The following is a 20,894-nucleotide window of genomic DNA, read 5'->3' on the forward strand; positions in this document are numbered from 1 at the left end:
ATTCTGGGGCAGGGCGGATGAATCCCTTTCAGCAGCACACCACGGTTAGATGGTGCAGTGATTGGCTGTCACTGCCCTGGTCCCACATCAGCCCAGCGCCTGCAGCATGCAACATCTAACAGGCTGATGAGAAGCCAACACAAGGCCTGGCCAATTGCCCAAGACATTTAAAGAACTCACCCTGGGAGAACCAATGAGCTGAAGAGTCGAAGGGAGGCGCGACCAATCAGGGAGGGCAGCTCAGTGTTCATGCGGAGGCGAGCAAGAGCGTTTGTTTATTTTCCTTTCAACACAGGCGGATGTAAGAAGGGTCCAGCAGCCCAGCAAGGTGTCCGAATGCAATCAGCCGCCCATGGCAAACACAGACGACATCGATGGGGTTTGGGTTTCAACACAGTCACGCCAATGGGACAGCCCCAGCCCAGGAGCAGCGACTGATTGCAAAATGTAATCAAATGAAGCTAAATGCAGCACCAGGAAGCAGAGACAGATTCTTCCCTCTGCACCTAATAGAGCCTGTTTTTAAAAAGAGAAAGGGAAGAGAAGAAAGAGAGAGGAGGGAAAGAAAGTCGTCAGGTTTGGCTTTAGGAGCAATTTTATTTTAAAACAAGAATTTTACTCCCCGCACCCCGGTTGTGCGTAACAAGCAAGGAGACAACCATCTGGCTATTCTAAAATAAATACTTGTGCCTGCTGTGTCTCCCACGAGATTTAACATCTGGCTACTAGCATAGTTAGTATTAGGTGCAATTCCCATATCCTTGTTTAACTTCATTTATACCCCCCACTTTTCTCTGCTATGGGGATCCAGAGCAGGTTATATATTCCCTCTTCTCCATTTTATCCTCACAACAACCCTGTGAGGTAGGTTAGGCTGCAAGGCCCCAAGTCACCCATAGAGCTTCCATGGCAGAAGGGGGATTTGAACCTGGGTCTCCCCAATCCTAGTCAGAACTCTGACCATTATACCACACTGGATCTTTAAAGGAGTGGTTTTCAAGGGCTCATGCCCCACATCCAATTAAAACAAAAATCCACTTCAAATTGACCGTGCAGGAACGCTTAGGCTGTGGCAGCTACAGGAAACCTCCAAAAGGAAGCCGGGCCTGTCCTGTGTATGTTCAGTGCAAAAGAGGTGGTGGCTGGGTCTGGCCCAGCCTGGAGAATCGTATGATTCATTGCTGCTTCGTCCACCAAATCCTCTCCTAAGGACAAACAATCTTCCCGCATGAAGGAACATTCCGTCACGTGAGCCCCACCCACTGCCTGATGTGGCACAGTCCACAAGCAGGTTGACCACATGGCAGGACTAGGCCTGGGAGTGCATCCGAGGACATGCTCAATGCTGTCCTGCAGGTGTGCGTTGCCAAGAAAGGTAAATAATGGCTGGTGTCCAAGCTGGGTTTTTTTTGCTGTGGCCAGCCTTCTCCTCAAGGAACTCTTGACAGGATTTTTTTCAACATTCTCAGGGATCCTAGGAACATAGCTGGAGCCCCACTGCCCTAACCAGGGAGTTTTGAAAATAAATGCCAATATGTCAGGAACATAGGATCATAGGGTTGGAAGGGACCTCTAGGGTCATCTAGTCCCAGTGGCGTAGTGTGAGTTGAGAGCGCCCCGGGCAAAGCAAGTATCACGCCTTGGTTTTGGCTCTCCCAGGCCCGCGAGATGACGTCACTTCCAGTGATGCCATCATGCAGGGCGTGGCTGCCACCCTCTGCCTCAGCCACCCGCGCAGCCGCAGCCAGCTCTGTTGCTGCAGGAGGGCCAGCTCTGCACCCAGCAAGCCAGCCACCCTGTCAGTGTGCAGGCAGTGCAGGCAGCCTCCCCACGGGTGTGGTGCAGTCTCCACCCTCCGCCACAGCCACCCACGCCACTGCAGCCAGCTCGGCACCCAGCAAGCCGGCTGCCCCATCGGTGCACAGGCGGTGTGGACTGCCTCCCCAAGGGCGCAGCGCAGTGCCCCTACACATTTTGTGCCCTGGGGAACCGCCCCTTTGCCTCCTCACACTACGCCACTGTCTAGTCTAATCCCCTGCAGGAAATGCACAACCATCTCCCCTCCCCACACTCCCATTGCCCCCTGCTCCATGCCCAGAAGACGACAAAACGCAGTCAGGATCCCTAGCCAAAATGGCCTAGGGAAAATTGCTCCCCCAAGGTGGTAATTGGGGGCTTCTTTTGCTTTTTGGTACTCAAGATGCAATAAGGCTTGGGGAGAAAGACCATGCTCCTGGAGTTTCCCCTCAATTGCTCTTTGCCGGGTTGAGCGGTGACTATCAACAAGAATCAAAGGTGCTAGACCCATCAGGTAGAAAGTAGTAGGAAAAGAGGAAGATCCAAAACGAGATGGCTTGACTCAATAAAGGAAGCCACATCCTCCAGTTTGTAGGATCTGAGCAACCCTGTTAATGATAGGACATTTTGGAGGTCTTTCCTTAGGTCCAATAGCACCTTTAAGACTAACCAACTTTAATGTAGTATAAGCTTTCAAGAACCATAGCTCTCTTTGTCAGGTGCATCTGACAAAGAGAGCTGTGGTTCTCAAAAGCTTATGCTACAATAAAGTTGGTTAGTCTTAAAGGTGCCACTGGACTCTTTTACTATTTTGCAACTCCAGACTAACACGGCTAACTCCTCTGGATCTATTTCCTTAGGTAGCCATAGGTCAGAGGCGACTTGACGGCACATAACACATACAACACATATGTCTTAAAACAAATGTCTATGGATGCCCCCCCCCCCCCCCGCCTGCAAAAAAGGAGTAGGAGATATAAGGCAGAAAAGCGTCAGATCAGAGAGATAAGCAGAGAGAATGACAGGTAGAGACACCATGTGAGGGCATAGATCCAGAGGAGTTGGCCATGTTAGTCTGTAGTTGCAAAATAGTAAAAAGCCCAGTAGCACCTTTAAGACTAACCAACTTGACTGTAGCATAGGCTTTCGAGAACCACAGCTGTCTTCGTCAGATGCATCATCAGCTGAATCTGAAGAAGAGAGCTGTGGCTCTCGAAAGCTTATGCTACAATAAAGTTGGTTAGCCTTAAAGGTGCTACTGAACTCTTTACCATATGGGGGCAGCGAGAGAAGTAAATCTATCCTGTGAAAGAAACACTGGACATTTTGTTATGGGTGGCCCTTCGCCTTCCCACAGGAGTGTGGGCAGGGCTCCTGGGCATGCCAGACACGGGTTCGTTGTTCCATGCAGGACGACTGAGGAGGAGACCCGTGTCGGCGGCGCGCAGCCCGCTCACCCCGGCGCTGAGGAGGAGAGCCGCGGCTGCCGTGAGGGGGCGCTGCTCGGGCGGGAAAGAGCGGCCGCGGGCAGGCTGTGGAGGTGAGCGCGGCGCCGAGGCTGGCGGGCTAGGCCGCAGCCCGGTTGCCCCTAGCAACGGCGCGGGCGAGTCATGGCGGGCGCTCGGGACGGGTCGCGCTGGCGCCGGCCGCCTCTCGGCCTCCTGCTGCTGGGCCTCCTGCTGCTGGCCGGGCCCGGGGCCTGGTCGGCGCGGAGCCGCGGCGCCGACAAGCAGAACAGCCTCCGGCGGGCGGCCAACGGCGTCTACCAGGGCGTGAGCGGCCTCCTGGGCGAGGAGAACGTGCGCGCCCTGCAGAAGGTGAGCCCGGAGGAGGCCGCGCGGGAAGGGAGGCCAGGGGCGGGCTGCGGCCGTGCGGGGTTACTCCCGTCCAAGCCCGTTGAAATGAATGGGCTTAGACTGGCGTGAATCAGCATAGGATCGCACTAAAGGGCATGCTATTAGCACTGTTAAAAATTCTGTTGAAATCAATGGGTTTAGACTGGAGTAAGCATGCATAGGATTGCATTGTACGGCTACAGCCCTGAGAACACTTTCCTGGGAGTAAGCCCCGCTGAATAAAACGGATCTTGCTTCAGAGTAGACCTGCTTTAGGAGAGCTCCGATTTAAATTTTTTTCCAAGTTAATAATTTTTTTTTTCTTTCTAAGGGCATGTGATATTAGCACTTCTAAAAATTCCATTAAATCAATGGGTTTCGACTGGAGTAAGTCTGCATAGGATTGCACTGCAAGGCTACAGTCCAAAGAACACTTTCTTGGGAGTAAGCCCCGCTGAATAAAACGGGTCTTGCTTCAGAGTAGACCAACTTAGGAGAGCTCCCTGATTTCAATTTTGTCTAAGTTATTATTTTTCTTTCTTTCGTTCTATAGAAAAATACATTTTTCTATATTAGCACTGTTAAAAGTTCTATAGAGCTCCCACACTTTTTTAAAAAAAATACAAGCAGCACCTAGATAGCAGACTATTTACTGAAGCTTTGCACAGCCCCACATTCTGTAAGTCTTTGATAGGTATATCAATGTTTTGGGTCCATTTGCTTGGTCCTAATAAAAAGGCATTAAATTCATGTGTTGCCTTTTTTATTAGGACTAAGCAATTGCATTATATTTCAGTTGCATTGTATAATCCGCCTTGGGTCTCAGTGAGAAAAGCAGGCTATCAATAAGCAAAATAAAATATCAGTGTTTGCAGTCTGTTTGCTTAGTACTAATAAAAAGGCATTACATTCATGTATTGTCTTTTGTATCAGGACCAAGCAAACATGTATATCAATGTTTTGTGTCCCTTTGCTTGGTCCTAATTAAAAGGAATTAAATCTGTGTAGTGCCTTTTTATCAGAACGGAGCAAATTGAACAAAACATTATCTTCATTGAAAGTGAGGGTTTGTATGACATGGGAGCTGTAGAAAACTTCGGAAAATAGTGCGGGTTTGATAGCTAGGTGCTGTTTTTAATTTTAAAAAAGAGTAGGCGTTCTATAGAAATTTTAACAGCGCTCATATTATCCTTTTGAAAGAGTATTTATTAATTTAGAAAAATTTCTGTGCTGCCTCGCCAGGGTACCTACTGAAGGTGTTTGCAGATGTTGTATGAAATTTAAACGGAGTAGGCGTTATTCTAGAAAGTACTAAAGTTTATATTTTAAAGTTTGTAACATGAACTTACAGGACTTTTCAGAAATTTTGTACCATGTCTACTGAAGTTGGTGCTATGCAGGGCTTTTTTCTGGGAAAAGAGGTGGTGGAATTCAGTGGGTTGCCCTTGGAGAAAATAGTCACATGGGCTGGTGGCCCCGCCCCCTGATCTCCCGACAGAGGGGAGTTGAGATTGCCCTCTGTGCTGCTTAGCGGCACGGAGGGCAATCTCAACTCCCCTCTGTCTGGAGATCAGGGGGCGGGGCCACCAGCCCATGTGACTATTTTCAAGAGGTTCTGGAACTCCATTCCACCGTGTTCCAGCTGAAAAAAAGCCCTGGTGCTATGCAGGATTCCAAGGTTAAATTCATGTACTAAGGAGATCTTGTATAAAACTTAAGTGTGAATGTTAAGTTCTTGCAGAAGATAGGTGCAGGGCAATGCTTTGAAAAAAACACAGCACTAATTAGTCTTCTGCTTTTCTCTACAGTTCATTTAGTTTTAGCAAGCAACATAAAACATAACCAGCATAAGGCAATTTGCTACCCAGTAAACTTAATAAATATGTATTTTTATGAAGTTAATAAGTGGGATGGGAGGAAGAAAGTGCTCATCTCTGTATGTCAAACGTGAACAGATGTGGGCTGATTCCGCACACGTTGGATAATGCACTTTCAATGCACTTTATCGATTGTTTGAGGTGGATTTTTTGTTCCGCACACAAAAAAATCCGTTCCAAATGATCTAAAAAGAGCATTAAGTGCATTATCCAACATGTGCAGAATCACTCGTAGTATAGCAGAGTATGGGGGTGGGGGAGTAGAAAATAGGCCCAGGTCCAGCTGTGAACTACTGGAAAGGCTGCCTGTTGCCTGCTGAGACTTTAGCAAAGAATGCTGGATTAAGCAGACTTTGATCTTAACTAGCAATGTCTCCACTCCAACCCGTGTAAGGGGCTTTGCAGGCACTGTTCTCCCTCACTTCTGTGTGACTTGCCAAAAATTCTTCATTGAATAGTTTATCTGTTATGATGAGGGAAACTGTCCTTATCGCTGGCTGCCACCCAGTATCTGTCACAATCGCCTTTGCCAGACTAATGCCTATCGAGGACTCAGCCCATCCTAAGGAGTATCGGGTCAGTGACTTCTCTTTTTAAAAGAGAGAGTGAGACAGCGCTACTAAATGCAAAGGAAGGAACCAAAGCTGCGCCTCCCTTAACTGTTGCAATGCACGTGTTTCAACAGAAAGAACAGCCCAGAAGCTGCTGTTACACAAGGTTTGCGTGAGTCATGGACAGAGGCTGTGGCCCAGTGGTAAAGCACACGTTTTGCATATTGAGAATCCCGGATTTGATTCTTACCGTGCCCAGTTGGGTGGGGGGAGGGGAGGGTTTCAAACGGTGTGGCTTCAGTCCTGCATGGACCTTATATCTGCTGAACTGCTCTATGCACAAATAGGAAACCTCTGTGCCTCGGAGGCATTGCTACATCCCTCAGAGGTGCAAGAGGAAGAAGTCTACTCTCGAGAGGTATAAGAGGCATTGTGTGTTGCCTGTATAAGTGGAGGCACTGAACGTTCAGCCTGGGAGGCTGGGGGTGTTTCTGTTCTTAGAAGAAAACACAAGATTCAGATATAGCAGGAGAAGATTTGTGGAACTTGAGGGCTTTGTGGGGGTATAGGAAGAATAAATTCCAAACGATGACCTTACTTCAGCCCTTGGGGCATCTCTGCCTTTGACAGGTGACTTTCTTGTCTGTCCTTTGGCAAGAAGGATCCTTTGGCAGTACTTGCTTATCTTATCCTGCCAATGAATTACTTCAATGGATGCTTTCTGTGTACTCCCTGCGTGGAAGTGCTGTTTGACTACAGATCTTGGCAGTGAAATTCTTTCCAGAGATCCTGCCACCTACACCCTCCTTCTCTTGTGCCCTGAAACAGCAACTGAAAGGTCATATTTCCAAAAATAAAGCTACAGTGTAGAGAAGGGAAGTGGCGGGGCAGAGGGTGGACTGTTTGGCAGTTTTCTGACAATGAGCTGATAAACGATACGTTAGAATGAAATAATGCTTATCATTAATAGCGGAGGAGACCTTGTTTATTCTTTCCCCTTTGGGCACGAGGGAAACATGCCCCTCTCTTTCCCCTTCTTCACAAGCAGCTCTCTGGGAATCTTTTCAAAGCGCAGGTCTTGGAAACCAGCTGCAGGAAGAAGTGGTGCAAAGGGAGACCTCCCAGAGGTTAGATGGGAGGAAGGTGCCCTCGGGTACTATTCCAAGGCTTTGAAGGAGATGACATGTGTGAGTCAAAGCAACAGAATGCCTCCGGCTGCCCTCTTGGCGGGTGTGTCTCAAACTGCAGGTTCTCAGCACTCGAGGGCATAAGTTGAGCCCGGCACTGGGTGTGTTTTGCATGAGCTTCTGACTGTCTGACCATGTGCATTTTGAAGCATGTGGTGAGCTGTAGCAGTATCCTAAGCTGGTCTTTTCCCCTCTCCCCCTCATCTGTTACTTTCCTCTAGACAGTGAGTAGCCATGAGAGCTAAGTTCCTTGGCCGGATTCCCGAGGTTTGAAGGAAACACACGCCCCTTGAGAGATTCCTCCCTCTTCTCCCTCAAAATGCTTCCTGAGACTTTGGAGAGGTTGCGGTAGGGAATCTGCTTTCACCTCAAGGTTAAATTACTTTCCCTGAAATCTTCCCAGCGCTTGGGGGGTCACCAAGGAGGGTTACCATGGGCATAGCGCAGCTGAGCAGCTAAAGATGTAATGCAGTCTCTCACAAACCCTTTAAGCAGAGGAGTTTATTTCTCTAACGCGCATTCTATTCAAAAAACGCCAGCACAGATGAGGTTAGGAAACTGAAGCTTGCAAAAGGATACCATCCTCCTATATAAAAGGCAAGCCGTATTGATGACGACTCACTTTTTATCTTCGTGCAGGCGCGTTGCTGACGATCCTCACGAAGGTGCATTGCCGATGACTCTGGCCTCCAGGCTGCTGTGATGCGGCCGCTTGCTGTTGTGGGGGGGGGCACCAAATCAACAGCCTAAGCACTCCTCCCCTCAGCGCCCACTTGCCGCTGGGAGGAGTGCCCAGGCCGTCGATTCACCAGGGCCCCTTGCAGCAGCAAGCGGATGCTTTGCAGCAGTCCCCAGGCCAGAGCGGGACAGCACTGAGGGGAAGAAGAGCAGAATATGAATTCATCTTCACGTAGGCGCGTTGTCCGCCAGATCACTTTTCTGAAGCCTGTTGTATTTTGTCACACAACGGGCGTTGTTGCTAGTTTCTGATAAATAAAACAGAAAAAAGAAATACTGTTTTAGACACGAAGTTACCTTGCGGCCTCAGCATTCCCCTCCATACACACAACACCCAGCTTGGAATGGCAGGAGGAAGGAAAGCTGTCGCTGTCTGCTCCACTCATGGGACACTGTATACCTTTTCCCAAACTGACAAGCTGTTTTCATCCTTCCAGTTGCGTAGATGGCTGTGGAGCCAATCCCTTCTTTGGGCAGAGTGTCTAAAACGTCTGCCAAAGTTCTCTTACCGAGTCTTACAACATTTTGCCCCACTCCTCTTTATGGTGGTCATCTGGAGATATTAAAAATTAGTCTCTTCTCGACAGTGAAGTCCAGATGTGTTTGTCCTCCCATGATAAAAATTTCTTTTCCCGAATGCACCAGACAGAATTTTTGAGCTGTTTTCACAATTATCTGACTGTTTCCTTTGAAGCCATTTGCCTCTTACCCATAACAAATGAGAAGTCAAGGCAGCAGCCCTAACAATAATCATTGGCTCATGTACGGCATCAGATATGCCCCCTTTTCTTGGGTGGATAGAGAGTGAACAGGGTGGATAAAGATCAGTGTTTTTTTTAAAAAATCATTTTTTTAAATTTAAATTGGATTTTTTTTAACAAATTTTTTTGAGGAAAATTCTATCTAAATAGTTTTCTATTTAACATACATTATAGCCCAAAAGTTATCATCATGAAATAAGGATTAGTTTTTAATGATGTAGCCTGAGGCTGTATATTCAAGCAATGTTTAAATTTTTTGGTAAACGAATTCCATTAATCCATTCACAATGTCATGCTCTTCCAGAGGTTTCTGTAAGATTATAAAACTGTGAATTTCTGCCTGCAGAGATTACATGTCTCTTCTTCACAGCAAAAAGGTTATAAAATAAACATACACAGTTGAGAAAAGACCTTAATCCCATTGTTTCTTTGCAAATCTTTGTACACAGAACCAGTCCCCTTACCTCTTAGTGCTAAGTTTCAAAAAATTCAACGTTGGGAGTAGAACAGATCTGCACAAGAAGCTAAGCGCGAGGAGTCTTTATGTAGAAAACCATTATTTAAATCTAATCTTACTGACTAGTTACTTAAATCATGATTTAAATCAAATCCACCCTGCAGAGTGAACCTCATTTTCCCAGGGATTTTCCATTTCCCACCAGTAATAATGGTCAAATCATCCTTGGGATAATCTTGCTGACCATCATCTCATCTCACTAAACTTTCAAGGCTCCTTAAGATTTGCAAGCATCCGTGCGGGTTTTTCTTTCCAGCTTGCTCTTTCCAAAGTTGTATAACCCTGCTGTTGAATAGTTAACACCAGTAGTTGATGTGCTGGTCAGAATACAGGCTAAGAGATGATGTAACCCATGTTCAAAGGGTCTCCAGTGTGGCAAGCAAGACAAGCAATGGGAGTGCTTAGAGACTAAAAACGGATAGGGTAGTGATGATGGTGTGGGGTAATCTTAAGGGGAGAAGCCAACAGGGCAGAGCCGACGTGGCTGAGGAAAGAGAGAGGTTGACTTAAAGGGGAGAGGATATGAAGTATAAAATGAAATGAGAGGAGGAAGGTTTTTTTCCAGGCATGGGAGAAGATCCACAGGGACCAAGGTGGGAGGAGAACAGGTGAGTAGGGCAGGTAACAGGTAAAATTGAACAGAAGAGAGTGATAAGAGTTGATGAGGTAGGAGACATGATTTGCACACTGAAGGAGTACTAAGTATGGGAGACTGAGAGAGATTTGTGTAGAATTGCTGATGCTCTGAGAGCCAAATGGGAATGGAAGACAGCTTAAGTTGAGGAAGCCTCAGCAATTTCACAAAGCTTGGGGGCAGCAGAAAGGGGGAAGAAAGGGAGGACAGAAGGGTTAGCCTTGGGAAGCAAGTCAGGTTGGAGAGAAGGTCAGCCCCCTTGTGAGCTGTGGTGTGTCTAGGTGGAGTGGCCAGAAGCCACTAATGTACAAAGAAGACTGAAATAAAACTGCAGGGCATTTAAAGAGCCAGTGCCTGTTTTTGTATGATGGACTGCTCCCCCCCCCCCCCGCAGTTTGACATTCCCCTACTGCCGGAGGGCATCACAGAAGCATGTTAAAACTTAACCTAACTTTCCCCTCCCAAGATACTTTGCAGCATGTCTTGCCAGAAGTTGCAGTTATTTGCAAACGATAGGAGTGTCATTTGCATGTCATTAACTTTTCTTGCAAATCTTAACAAATTGGTTGTGGGAACGTTGGGATTTTCTGTGAGTGTGCAAGAGTTACATGGAGAGCTTATTTCTCACGGGCATTTAATAAATTTTGTTTCAGTGAAAGTAAACAAAGCATCCCCTAAATGAAATTTTGGCTGTGAGTTTGAAAGGATGTAAATATTGAAATGTTTTGTATAGCTGATGTAGCGCCAACATGCTGAAGCCCATTGGTTTCCGTGGGCTTGGGCTTATCTAACTTTGCTTAGGACTTGTCACGTAGTAATTTACTGATGCTCTGGTTTGTAAAAGTGTGTCATGAAGGTTCTGCTGGACTCCTGCTTAATTTTGCTGCCGGAGTCATGCATGGCTACATCTCCAGAATTTTAAATTTTGGTAACTCCCACCAAAGCCCTAGAAGGCAGCTCACTGCTGTGCCTACCGCTGAGTGTTAGGTCACATGTGATCCCCACATTTCATGCTGCAGTAATGTCAGGCAACAGAAGTGGGGGAGAGCCCTAGTTAAGACTTTGGAGAGTGACTGGACCCAGAGGGGGACTAGCAGGTCATCACAAGTGCAAGGATCAATGAGATCCCATTTTGTGTAACGTATTGTCAACAGAGCCCATCAACTGTCAACCGACTCGTGTCTGAAGAAGGGAGCTCTGACTCTTGAAAGCTTACACTCTGAACATCTTGTTTTATTATTTATTTATTTTATTCGATTCATACCCTGCCCTCCCCACAGATGGGCTCAGGGCGGCTAACAACATTGAAAAATACATTAAAATCACAAAAGCATAAAATCAATAATCATTTTTTAAAAATCATTAAAATAGTCCAGGAGCAGGCTATTTAAACAAATATTGGGAGTCCGTATACGGGCATAGCAGATGGCCGAGGGCAGCCCCAGAAGAAGTGGTGGTCTTAGATGGAAGAAGGAGGACACCCGCTGGCACCCGCTGTTGGTCTCTAAGGTGCCACTGGATTCATCCGGCTGTTCTACCACACACCAATATGGCTTCCCATCTAACAGAGCCCCTGTAGGTCACTTTATACCCCGTTTTAACGTCCCCTCAACTATCTGTGCTGTGAGTATCTGTGGCTGAGTGGAGTTTTAAACCCTGGCGCCCTAATTCTTAGTCGGACTTCCTAGCCACTACGCAACGCTGGCAGTCAGTCCACCGTTGAAGTCGGTCGTTTGATGATTAAGCTCTACCATCAACATCTGTCAGTTCCTTCCTAACGCTTTGCATCTGCGCTCCTCTGATTTGAGGTTTAACAAGAATGGTATAAGACTTAGTGTAATAAATTCTTCAGATGCCATCCAGAGAATAAAACTGTTCCACTCTATGGCTCTGCTTTTGCAGTTCTTCTCCCGATTGACGGAGCGGTTCGTGTATGGTGTGGATATTCTCGTGGAAACATTCTGGAGAATATGGACAGACCTTCTGGATGTTCTTGGGATTGATGGTAAGTGTGAAGAGTGGAGGCTGATGGTCGTCTAGAAGCCGTGGCCAGCAGAGGGGGCTTATTTTTTAAAAAGCTCAGATATTGTATAATTAGCATTTACCGAGTCCACTAAATATGAGAGCACTCGAGGAAAATCAGGACTTGCAGTTATTTTAAATTGATTCAGTGATAGTAGTCAAGCCAGCATCAATTCAGATAAAAACTCATGAGTTTCCCTCAAAGCACGGGGACTCACACAGCCTCCTAAGATTTTAGAGACTGGCCCGTTTTAAAATAAATCTTTTCCCACCACGTGAAATATAGGGTAGCAGGTATCAAGGCTTTAAGGTTCACTGGTGTGAGGGAAATAGTAGAGTCCAGTAGCACCTTAAAGACTAACCAACTTTATTGTAGCATAAGCTTTTGAGAATCACAGCTCTCTTGGTCAGATGCACAGTTCTCTTTGTCATGCATCTGATGAAGAGAGCTGTGGCTCTCGAAAGTTTATGCTACAATAAAATTGGTTAGTCCTTAAGGTGCTACTGGTCTCTTTACTATTTTGCTACTACAGACTAACACGGCTAACTCCTCTGGATCTATGACCATGTTGTTAGGGAAGTTTTGTGATGGGCAACTAGAACACAGATCGCTGAGGTAAAAATACCAATGATTTATTTATGTACAGGGAATTAAAAGACACTTTTAACAGCACAAGCTTCCCAAAAACAGTCAGTGGGGAAAGTGAGGCATTTAAACTCCGTTTCAGGTTTGATGCTAAATTCCCTTCACCATATGGAAGTGCAGACTTGAAGCTCGGAAGTGATGCTGAGCGATTGCTATGCAGCTTGCTATACCTCAGGTCCTTTAAGTTAAATTTAAGTTACTAACAGAATTTTACTGACTGACTAGGCCAGATCCTTGTGTGCACACACACAGTTCCAGCTTCAAAGCCTGCCCTTTCTTAAGACGCAGACTAACATTGCAATCCTATGCAGAGTTACTCCAGACTAAGCCCATTGACTTCAGTAGGCTTAGACAGGAGTAACTCTGCATAGGATTGCACTGTAAATCTGTACCAGAGACAGGCCTCAAAACCACGCACTCTGTCCCCTTCTGGAAGTAGAGTGCTACCAGGCAGAGCTGCCCTTTAAACCATCTGCTGTCTTGCAAAGGCAGCCTTGAGATAGCCAGCTGGTGTCTTTCCCTCCAGAGTTCAGTACCCCCACCCTGAACGGGATTGGATGCTGAAACAGTATTCCTGTGGGATGAAGTACTAAATAGCTGATTGGCTGCTTTGCTTTTTAGGGTCAGGATAGCCTCCTGTCCATCACAACTGCTTTTTACAGTTTCTGGGACTTGTAGCAGTAAATAGAAATGTGTTATAGCAGGCACTCCCAGAGGCCAAGCAAAGAGTCAGAATGGACTGCAGGCTGTTTGAGGCAGAGACCTGTTTTGTTTGCGGTTGCTTGCGTACATGTTGGATAATACCCTATTCATGCACTTTGGCGATTGTTTGCAGGTGGATTTTCTTGTGTGAATCAGAAAAATCTACTTGCAAATGATTGCTAAAGTGCATTATCCAATATGTGTGAAAGCAGACTTACAGTGCAATCCTAATCTGCGTTATACCAGTCTAAGACCATTGATTTCAGTGGGTGTAGAGTGGCATAACTCTGTTTAGGATTGCACTGTTCATGTGTTAACTGGCCCTGCTCTGTAAAACACTCTGAAAATTGATGACAGTAGAGAAATGTTGTCTGTAGTCCTGTTGCTGTGCCCTGTTAGGGTCAGCTAGTGCTTAGTTTCTGTTTTGGAAACTATTCCTCTTCTAAACTATTTTATTTATTTTGATTTATACCCCGCCCTCCCCACAAATGGGCTCAGGGCGGCTCACAGCATTAATAAAATACAATAAATTAATCATAAAACTATGAAAGTAATAATCTTAAAACAGTCATTAAAATAGTCCAAGCGCCATATCCATAGGTCACTTAAATAAACAGCCGGGAGTCCGTATATAGGTATACATAGGGGCATAGCACATGGCTGAGGGCAGTCCCAGGAAAAAAGTGGTGGTCTTAGGTGGAAGAGCGGGGACACCCGCTGGTCCTCAGCCAAACGCCCAGCAGAACATCTCTGTTTTACAGGCCCTGCGGGAGAGCGTTCCACCAGGCTGAGGCCACGGCAGAAAAAGCCGTGGCCCTGGTGGAGGCCAGACGGATGCCCTTCGGACTGGGGACCACCAATGCCCTGCAGGGGATGTCATGGGGTCATCCAGTTCTTGTATTACTTTACTCACTATGCTTCTCGTAATGTGTAAATTAAGTATTTATTTTGGTTTTAATATTGCCCATCTTTACAGCTCTGGGTTCTGATTGTATCTGACACCGCTTTTCTCCGTTAATTTTTCAGCCTCCAACCTGACCCATTACTTCAGCCCCGGAGCTGTCGCCAACAACCCCACTCGTGCACTGCTGCTCATCGGCGCCATCTTGCTCGCCTACTGGTTCCTTTCCCTCTTCCTTGGGTTCTTCTTCTATCTGTTGCACGTGCTGTGCGGCCGGTTTTTCTGGATCGTGAGAGTTGCCCTCTTTGCGCTCTCCTGCGTGTACATCCTCCAGAAGTATGAAGGCGAGCCGGAGCATGCCGTCCTCCCTCTGTGCTTTGTTGTGGCAGTCTACTTCATGACTGGGCCGGTTGGCTTTTACTGGAGGAGGAACAGCCACAACACCCTCGAGGAGAAGATTGATCATCTTGACAGTCAAATCAGGCTCCTGAACATACGCCTTTCTAGGGTGATAGAGAACATGGATAGAGGCGGCGACCAGTGAAATGCAAGGTCTCGCTCCCATTGACACCAGCTCTCTAGGAAGTGTCTAAGCACTCTCTCTAGTTCATGAAACGTTTCAAAGCCACAAGCCGACACCGGGGTAAACTATGTGCAACATTAAGATGTTAGGTGTTAAAGAGTAGTTTATACACTGGAAGAAATACAAAAATTATGCTTGTAAGATAAGATTCTTTAGCTGTATATTCAGCGATTTTCCTCCATGAGTAGAATTTTATCCGCTTACTTTTCTCCGCACATTTAAGAACATGTTTTGTAAAATGTTTTTTATAAAGGCGTATTGAGTAGTCTGTTTAAAATTACTAGAAATACAACTGAGCTTTATGCAGATTCGACATTTTAAAATAAGGAAGAACGCTTGAAGAATTCTGCCAAAAGTTTCTGTTAAGAAATGTTGCTGGGGGTAGAAGGGGGGGGGTCAGCTTTTCGTTATGTGTCTTTTTTGTTTGCTTCTGTGAAATTGTGACCATTTTTCTGTCGCTGGTGACTCACTCCCATTGCCTCAAGTTGCCTTTTCATATAATCGCAGAGGAAGAGGTTTCTTCCAGTCAGATTAGAAAAAAAACATGACTCGCCATGGCTTTTAGTGGCCATCCTCTGGACATGAAAAGCCCTTTAAAGCCAAAAAGAAGAACTTGAATTTCTTGTGGCCTCCCTCAACTCATAACCTTTGCTGATTACAGCAGAGACAAGCCCTGATGGAATATAAATAGAAAGTTCCAGTTCGTGCACAGAACAGTCAAGTTTTTCCTCGGGTTCACTTCTCTGGAGGAGGTTTTTTGTTCTCTCCATTGTGGTGAGTGGGAAGATTCACACATGCGGGAACTCTGTTGATCGAGGGATAAGGGTGTGAGCAACCAGGAATACCTCCTGTGAAATTTGCCCTCCTCTGTGGTAGCAAAAGGCACTGGTTATGCTCTTGTATAACTACCAATGATTTTAACCGAGCTTGGGGATGTTTGGTCACCACCAAAAATTAGGAAAAAAACCTTTAACCTGACTAAATACAAATGTCTGAGAAAGAGCTAAGTGGCGCACAGTGCTGAAAGACGGGCAGTGTACAGTCGGCCTCTGCAATAAAGTAATTTTCGAAGCAGAAGTAATTTTAAAGATAAATTATGCATTGTCTTAAAAAAACAAAAAAAGGAAGATAAACCTCAGGACCCTTGGGCGACCGAATTTTTTTTTTTTAAGCAGCAGATAAAGTAACTTGCAAAGAGATTGCTGCTGAAATCTTTCTCAGGACCAATAAGCGGCAATAAGTTAAAAAAAAACAATAATACCTTCAGGATCCTGTGGTGCTTTTTTGCTTTAAGTCCATTTCCTCTCTGTAGTAGGACTTTGGAGAGGCCAGTCGCATTCAACCTACCGAACTGAAGAGAGGAGCCGTGCTCCTCAAGAGGCACACCCCGCAGCCGTTGTGGCCAGGGTCTTATTGGCAGTCTGCTTTAGGGGATAGGGGGTGCACGACTGGCTATCAACATTATCACCCCCCCCCTCAAGAGAGACCCACCAGTAAAGCTAGTTGCTGATCAGTATTCAAAGTGTCGGAGATCACTGAAGCGGCTGTATTCTTTTGACAACTTTTTATAGAAGCATAACCTTGCTCATGTTTGCTAGCTAGTTCATTCCAGGATTAACGTGGTGCACTTTTGGCATACCCCAAGATAGAGGAAACTTCGGGGGGGGGGAGTGTGTTGGTGTTAAGAAGCCGAAGGGTTTCAGCCATTATGAGGCAGTGGCGGTCAAGATAACACTGGATGTGCGCTATGAAAAACGCCCCTGAAATAGCGATGAGGTAGAGCAAAAGTTCTCAGCAGAGGAAACGGCTCTTTTTTGCTACCAAGCCAATTACTCTTCTCACCGCCACCACCCTTTAAATATGTTTAAAAATCACAACATTAAAAAGCGTGCTGTCTTGGGAGAAGCAAGGTAGATTCTGAAACACTGTCTTCTCCCGTGGACAGGATTTCACCAGCTGCCTTCCTGTTTCCATAAGATGAAACCACATTTCATTATTTATGTTTAATAGAATGGAGGGTTTTCTTTAATTGCTTCTTTGACAGTACTGGCATTTGAAAATATTTTTAAAGGAAACAATAGGTATCTTATTTGTTTCTGCATATGGTAAAACTTGGCTTATAAGTGTGCCTCCCCACCACCCCACTGGCAATCAGATATTCCAAGGGGAAGCTCTACTGTTGGGAAAAAATAGGTGAGGCACTGGATTTCCTTTAGATTAAGAAGCATCTCTGAGGCGCACCCTTCTTGCCGTGGTAGCAGTGCAAGAAGAATGTATATATATTTTTATACAAAAAGCATTTCACTATATAAGGTGGCGGCGGCGAAGGAAGATGTCGATGTAAATAAGTGTGCATGCACTAAACAGCGTATGCAAAACTGGCCAATTAGATGTATCCTTCGTAGTATTCCACCCTCCCTGTATAACTATATAGACTGTTTAAAATTAGACAGGAGCACAAACAATTGTCCGATGTACTTGAAAAATGCTCTGGCCATTATTGCAGAGTGCAGCTATTACGCTTTTGAAAGTAAATGTGATGTTGGGGTAAAATTTCTCCAGTGCTGTATCATATGCAACAACCCCCACCCCCCACCCCCACCCCTCATAGCTGGCCATTGGTTTGGCGCTTGTGTGCTTTTCTTCCTGACCTCATCCCAGGGACAGTAGATCTGTCTCTCTGCTTTGTGCTGCTGCTGTATTTGAATGTCTAGAGACCCTTCAGAGGAGAGTGCATTTTAGCGCCATTTTACTGAAGGCCAAAGTGACTCACCTGGGGCTGCTGCCGTCAGTCCCTGATCTGGGTAGCAGAGAAAGGCAGATTTAGCAACTTCAAATCCCTGTACATAATTTTCTTTTCCTTTGCAAGGTGCCTTTCTGCATTCATCTTGTAGAGGGAATAAGAAGCAAACTCAGAAAGTTCATGACTGAAGGGTATGATCATGGGACAATGTGTGTATAACACTCCTCATTTCCTAGCCATGGTCAGCAGATAAGGAAGGTGCAGGTAGGTGGTTTCTTCCCTTCCATGTTTAGTTTAACCCTGGTGCAGTATGTATTGGTGCTAACCATGGTTAATATTGACCATGGTTGTCTTTTTAACAGTGCTTAGCATTAACCCTGGTTAACACCAGTGTAAATATAAAGCAAACCATAAAAGGAAGCACGAGGGAGTTCCACGTGCAAATGAACAAACATGCTCCCTTCCAACCATAGTTGGGAAATCAGGAACATTTCATCTCTCGACCTATGTGAGCATACATGTAAGTGTTCACACTTACCAGTGAGGAAGGAATTCTCGTGCACAGCCATGTTTTGTTCGTGTTTTCATAAATGAGCTGACTTCAGTTTCTTGACAATTTAATGCTACTCCATGAAAGAACTCACTGTTTGATCTTTCTGATGGTTTGCAATAGTTGATAATGCAGCAGGATAACCTTTTTTAAAAATCCCCTTTATTCCCCGCTATGTCTTCAGTTTATCACTCTTTTACTCGTAAGATCTGACAGCTGTTCAAAGTCTTGTGGTCCGTCCGTACAAATAGAAAAAAAATACCATCATCACTGTCTATCACAACAGTTGCTTTATTCTGAATGTAATGCTTCTTTTTAAAATAGGATACTGAATATTCAAGCACAGTGTACCAAACCCGGTGTAGCTGACACCATACTTCTTCTCCAGGTGTGATCTACTTTTCAAAAAGCTTATTTGTGTAGTAAGCACGGAAGGTTCCTCAGTTCCTGCAGTAGTTTTTTCGATGAAGTAGATTTTGCTTTCTTGTGACTTGAGAGCCATTCTAATCCTGTGTATTTGGCAGCTAATGATCAATCTGTTGGTCCTTCCCCTCTTTGTTTTAAAGAACATGAGGTTTTACTGTGTTCTGCATGTGACTTTAATCTTTTTTTGTGTGTGTGTGGATAATTCTATTCAGCTACAATGCCAATTAGAAACCAGTCTTTTTCTGTTGTCAAGCAGAAAAATATATTGATTGTAAACTGTTTATCTGCACTGAATATAGTGACTTCGTATCCTGTTTTGGACATCTGATCTCAAGTATTAGGTAGTTTTTTTTAAAAAAAGTCTGTATACCAAAATTGTATATTCTGTTAAAATTATGATCGTGTTGAGAAGAAAATGGTGTATGTATTGTTTAAACCTATGATCTTTAAACAAATTCTACTGGTGTAATGTAGTCATGAAGCCATTTTTTTTTTTTGGTAATTCATTCATGCCTTTATTTATTATCTGACCACCAGATCAATGTACTTCTATATAGTGGAGTATTTGTAGGCCAGTTTCACAACTGAATTATGGTGGTGTGAAAATTAAAGCTTAAATATTTACTGTAACATCCGGTGCCTCTTTCATTTTACACCCTGGTAGACTCGGGGGCTCCTCAGAAATTTAGTTATGTTTCCTTCTTCTAAAAGACCAGTACGTGTGGAAAAGGTTCCCTGAAGGAAGACTGGCCCACCATAACCCGTCCATCCGCCTTTGAAATTTGCCGCTTGTACAGTGGTGCACACTTAATACTCCTATAGCTCACCAGTGAACCCAGTGCTCCTTGCGTATGTGTGTTACAGAAGTTTTTAAAAAAATACTCTTCTTTTAATTTATTTTCCCTAACAGCCGTCATCCTCCATTAATTAAGACACCAAACTGTGATCAATGAAGAAATATGAGCTTTATTTCATAAATAAAGCCCAGATGCAGTGCCTTGTTAGGACGAATGCATAAAGATCAGCCATAGCAGAGAATCTTACATACTTTTCAAAGCTAATTGTTTACAGAATAAAAGATAAAATTGTTATACAAAACTGAATACAAACAATTCTTCAGAATCAATTTCTTCAGGGGACGTGGCACCCAAACGGGCCTGACTGACAAGACAGTAAAATCTCTCTGTAATATAAACATGCTAAATATTTGGTGTCACACAGGAGTTTGGGGTATCTTCCTGACCAACCGCGTATCCAAGGTTAATTCTTGAGTACAAGAAGCAATACAAACGGTGGAACGGGGGAGTAATCCAGAAATGCAACTACTATAACTCCCTGTAAACCCCCTGAGGGAGTTATAGTAGTTGTAATTCTTTAGTACAACAAAACGAGTCCTTACTATAGGGCTTCCTGACCTGCAGTGTTCAGTGTTTTAAATTGTGTCAGAAGGAATCTGCTTACAAAGAAAAGCTTTTGCCTTCTCTGTGAAAGGTCAGCTCCAATAATGCCCATGCATAGGTCTTTAGACTAGGGGTCATTAAAAAAATTCCCTTACAGTGTGCAGTTTCTTTAAACAAAGTATTGTATCCTACCTGTCAGCCTGAATGGATTCCAAGGCAGTACCTATAACTCAATTCATTATAATCTGTGAAAATTACCAATGTATAGTCTTCCATAAATGGTGAGAGGGTACTACAAAGTGACAGCAGATGTCCCAGCAAGTCAATCGTAAGTTTTACCTTACTATGCAGAGTGTATGTGAAAGGCAGATCTAAATGATTCCTTTTCAGTGACCAATAAGCGGTGCAAGTTGAAAAACTTAGGTAAACCTGTGAGGAGATGGAAAGATCTGCAATGAGCTGACAATCATCAATCAACACCAATTTAGAAACTCAAAATTTGTCTTCAAATCTTAACTCAGCAGTTTAATACATACGCATACAAGACAATACCAGAATTAGTCTAATTCCATTGAAATCATGGGCTTAGAGGGGAGTAACTTTTTAGGATTGCTCTGATAGTATATCTTCCTGAGACACTTATATGGGAAAAGTTGAAAGCTTGGGACAGAACAGGAGCCCTTCAGGCTCCTTGAGCATTCAGTAGCTGACTTAAAGGTGGCTGTGCTTTATCAGAAGAGTTTCTAATGAAGACTCCAGTAAGAAAATACATTGGAATCTGTATGTATGCAGATTTAAAGCAATCAAACATTGGCTCAATAGGCCGAAGTGCGCTTTAGAAAGCCATTATTCCTTACTGGTTTATGCCAGTTTATCCATGTGTTGGCAAAAGGTGTCACAAGCCTCCTTGCTAAATAATTTCATGGTCTCCCTATTCTTGTCTCTTCCAGCCTGAATTTTGTTGGTGAGCTACCTAAGGTAGGGTTGCCAACTCCTGTTTGGGAAATTCCTGGAGATTTGGGGG

General features: G+C 44.8%; 1 protein-coding gene across 1 annotated transcript; it reads left to right on the forward strand.

Moving 5' to 3' along the window:
- The first annotated feature begins 3,407 nt into the window (after window positions 1–3,407).
- On the forward strand, window positions 3,408–17,504 carry BRI3BP (BRI3 binding protein). The gene is made up of 3 exons (XM_054995875.1): window positions 3,408–3,614; window positions 11,800–11,902; window positions 14,294–17,504. The coding sequence occupies exons 1-3, from the start codon at window positions 3,408–3,410 to the stop codon at window positions 14,710–14,712; spliced, it is 729 nt and encodes a 242-aa protein (XP_054851850.1). The 3' UTR covers window positions 14,713–17,504.
- The last annotated feature ends 3,390 nt before the right edge of the window (window positions 17,505–20,894 follow it).

Source organism: Eublepharis macularius, chromosome 13 (genome assembly GCF_028583425.1).
Source record: "Eublepharis macularius isolate TG4126 chromosome 13, MPM_Emac_v1.0, whole genome shotgun sequence".
Classification (NCBI taxonomy): domain Eukaryota; kingdom Metazoa; phylum Chordata; class Lepidosauria; order Squamata; family Eublepharidae; genus Eublepharis; species Eublepharis macularius.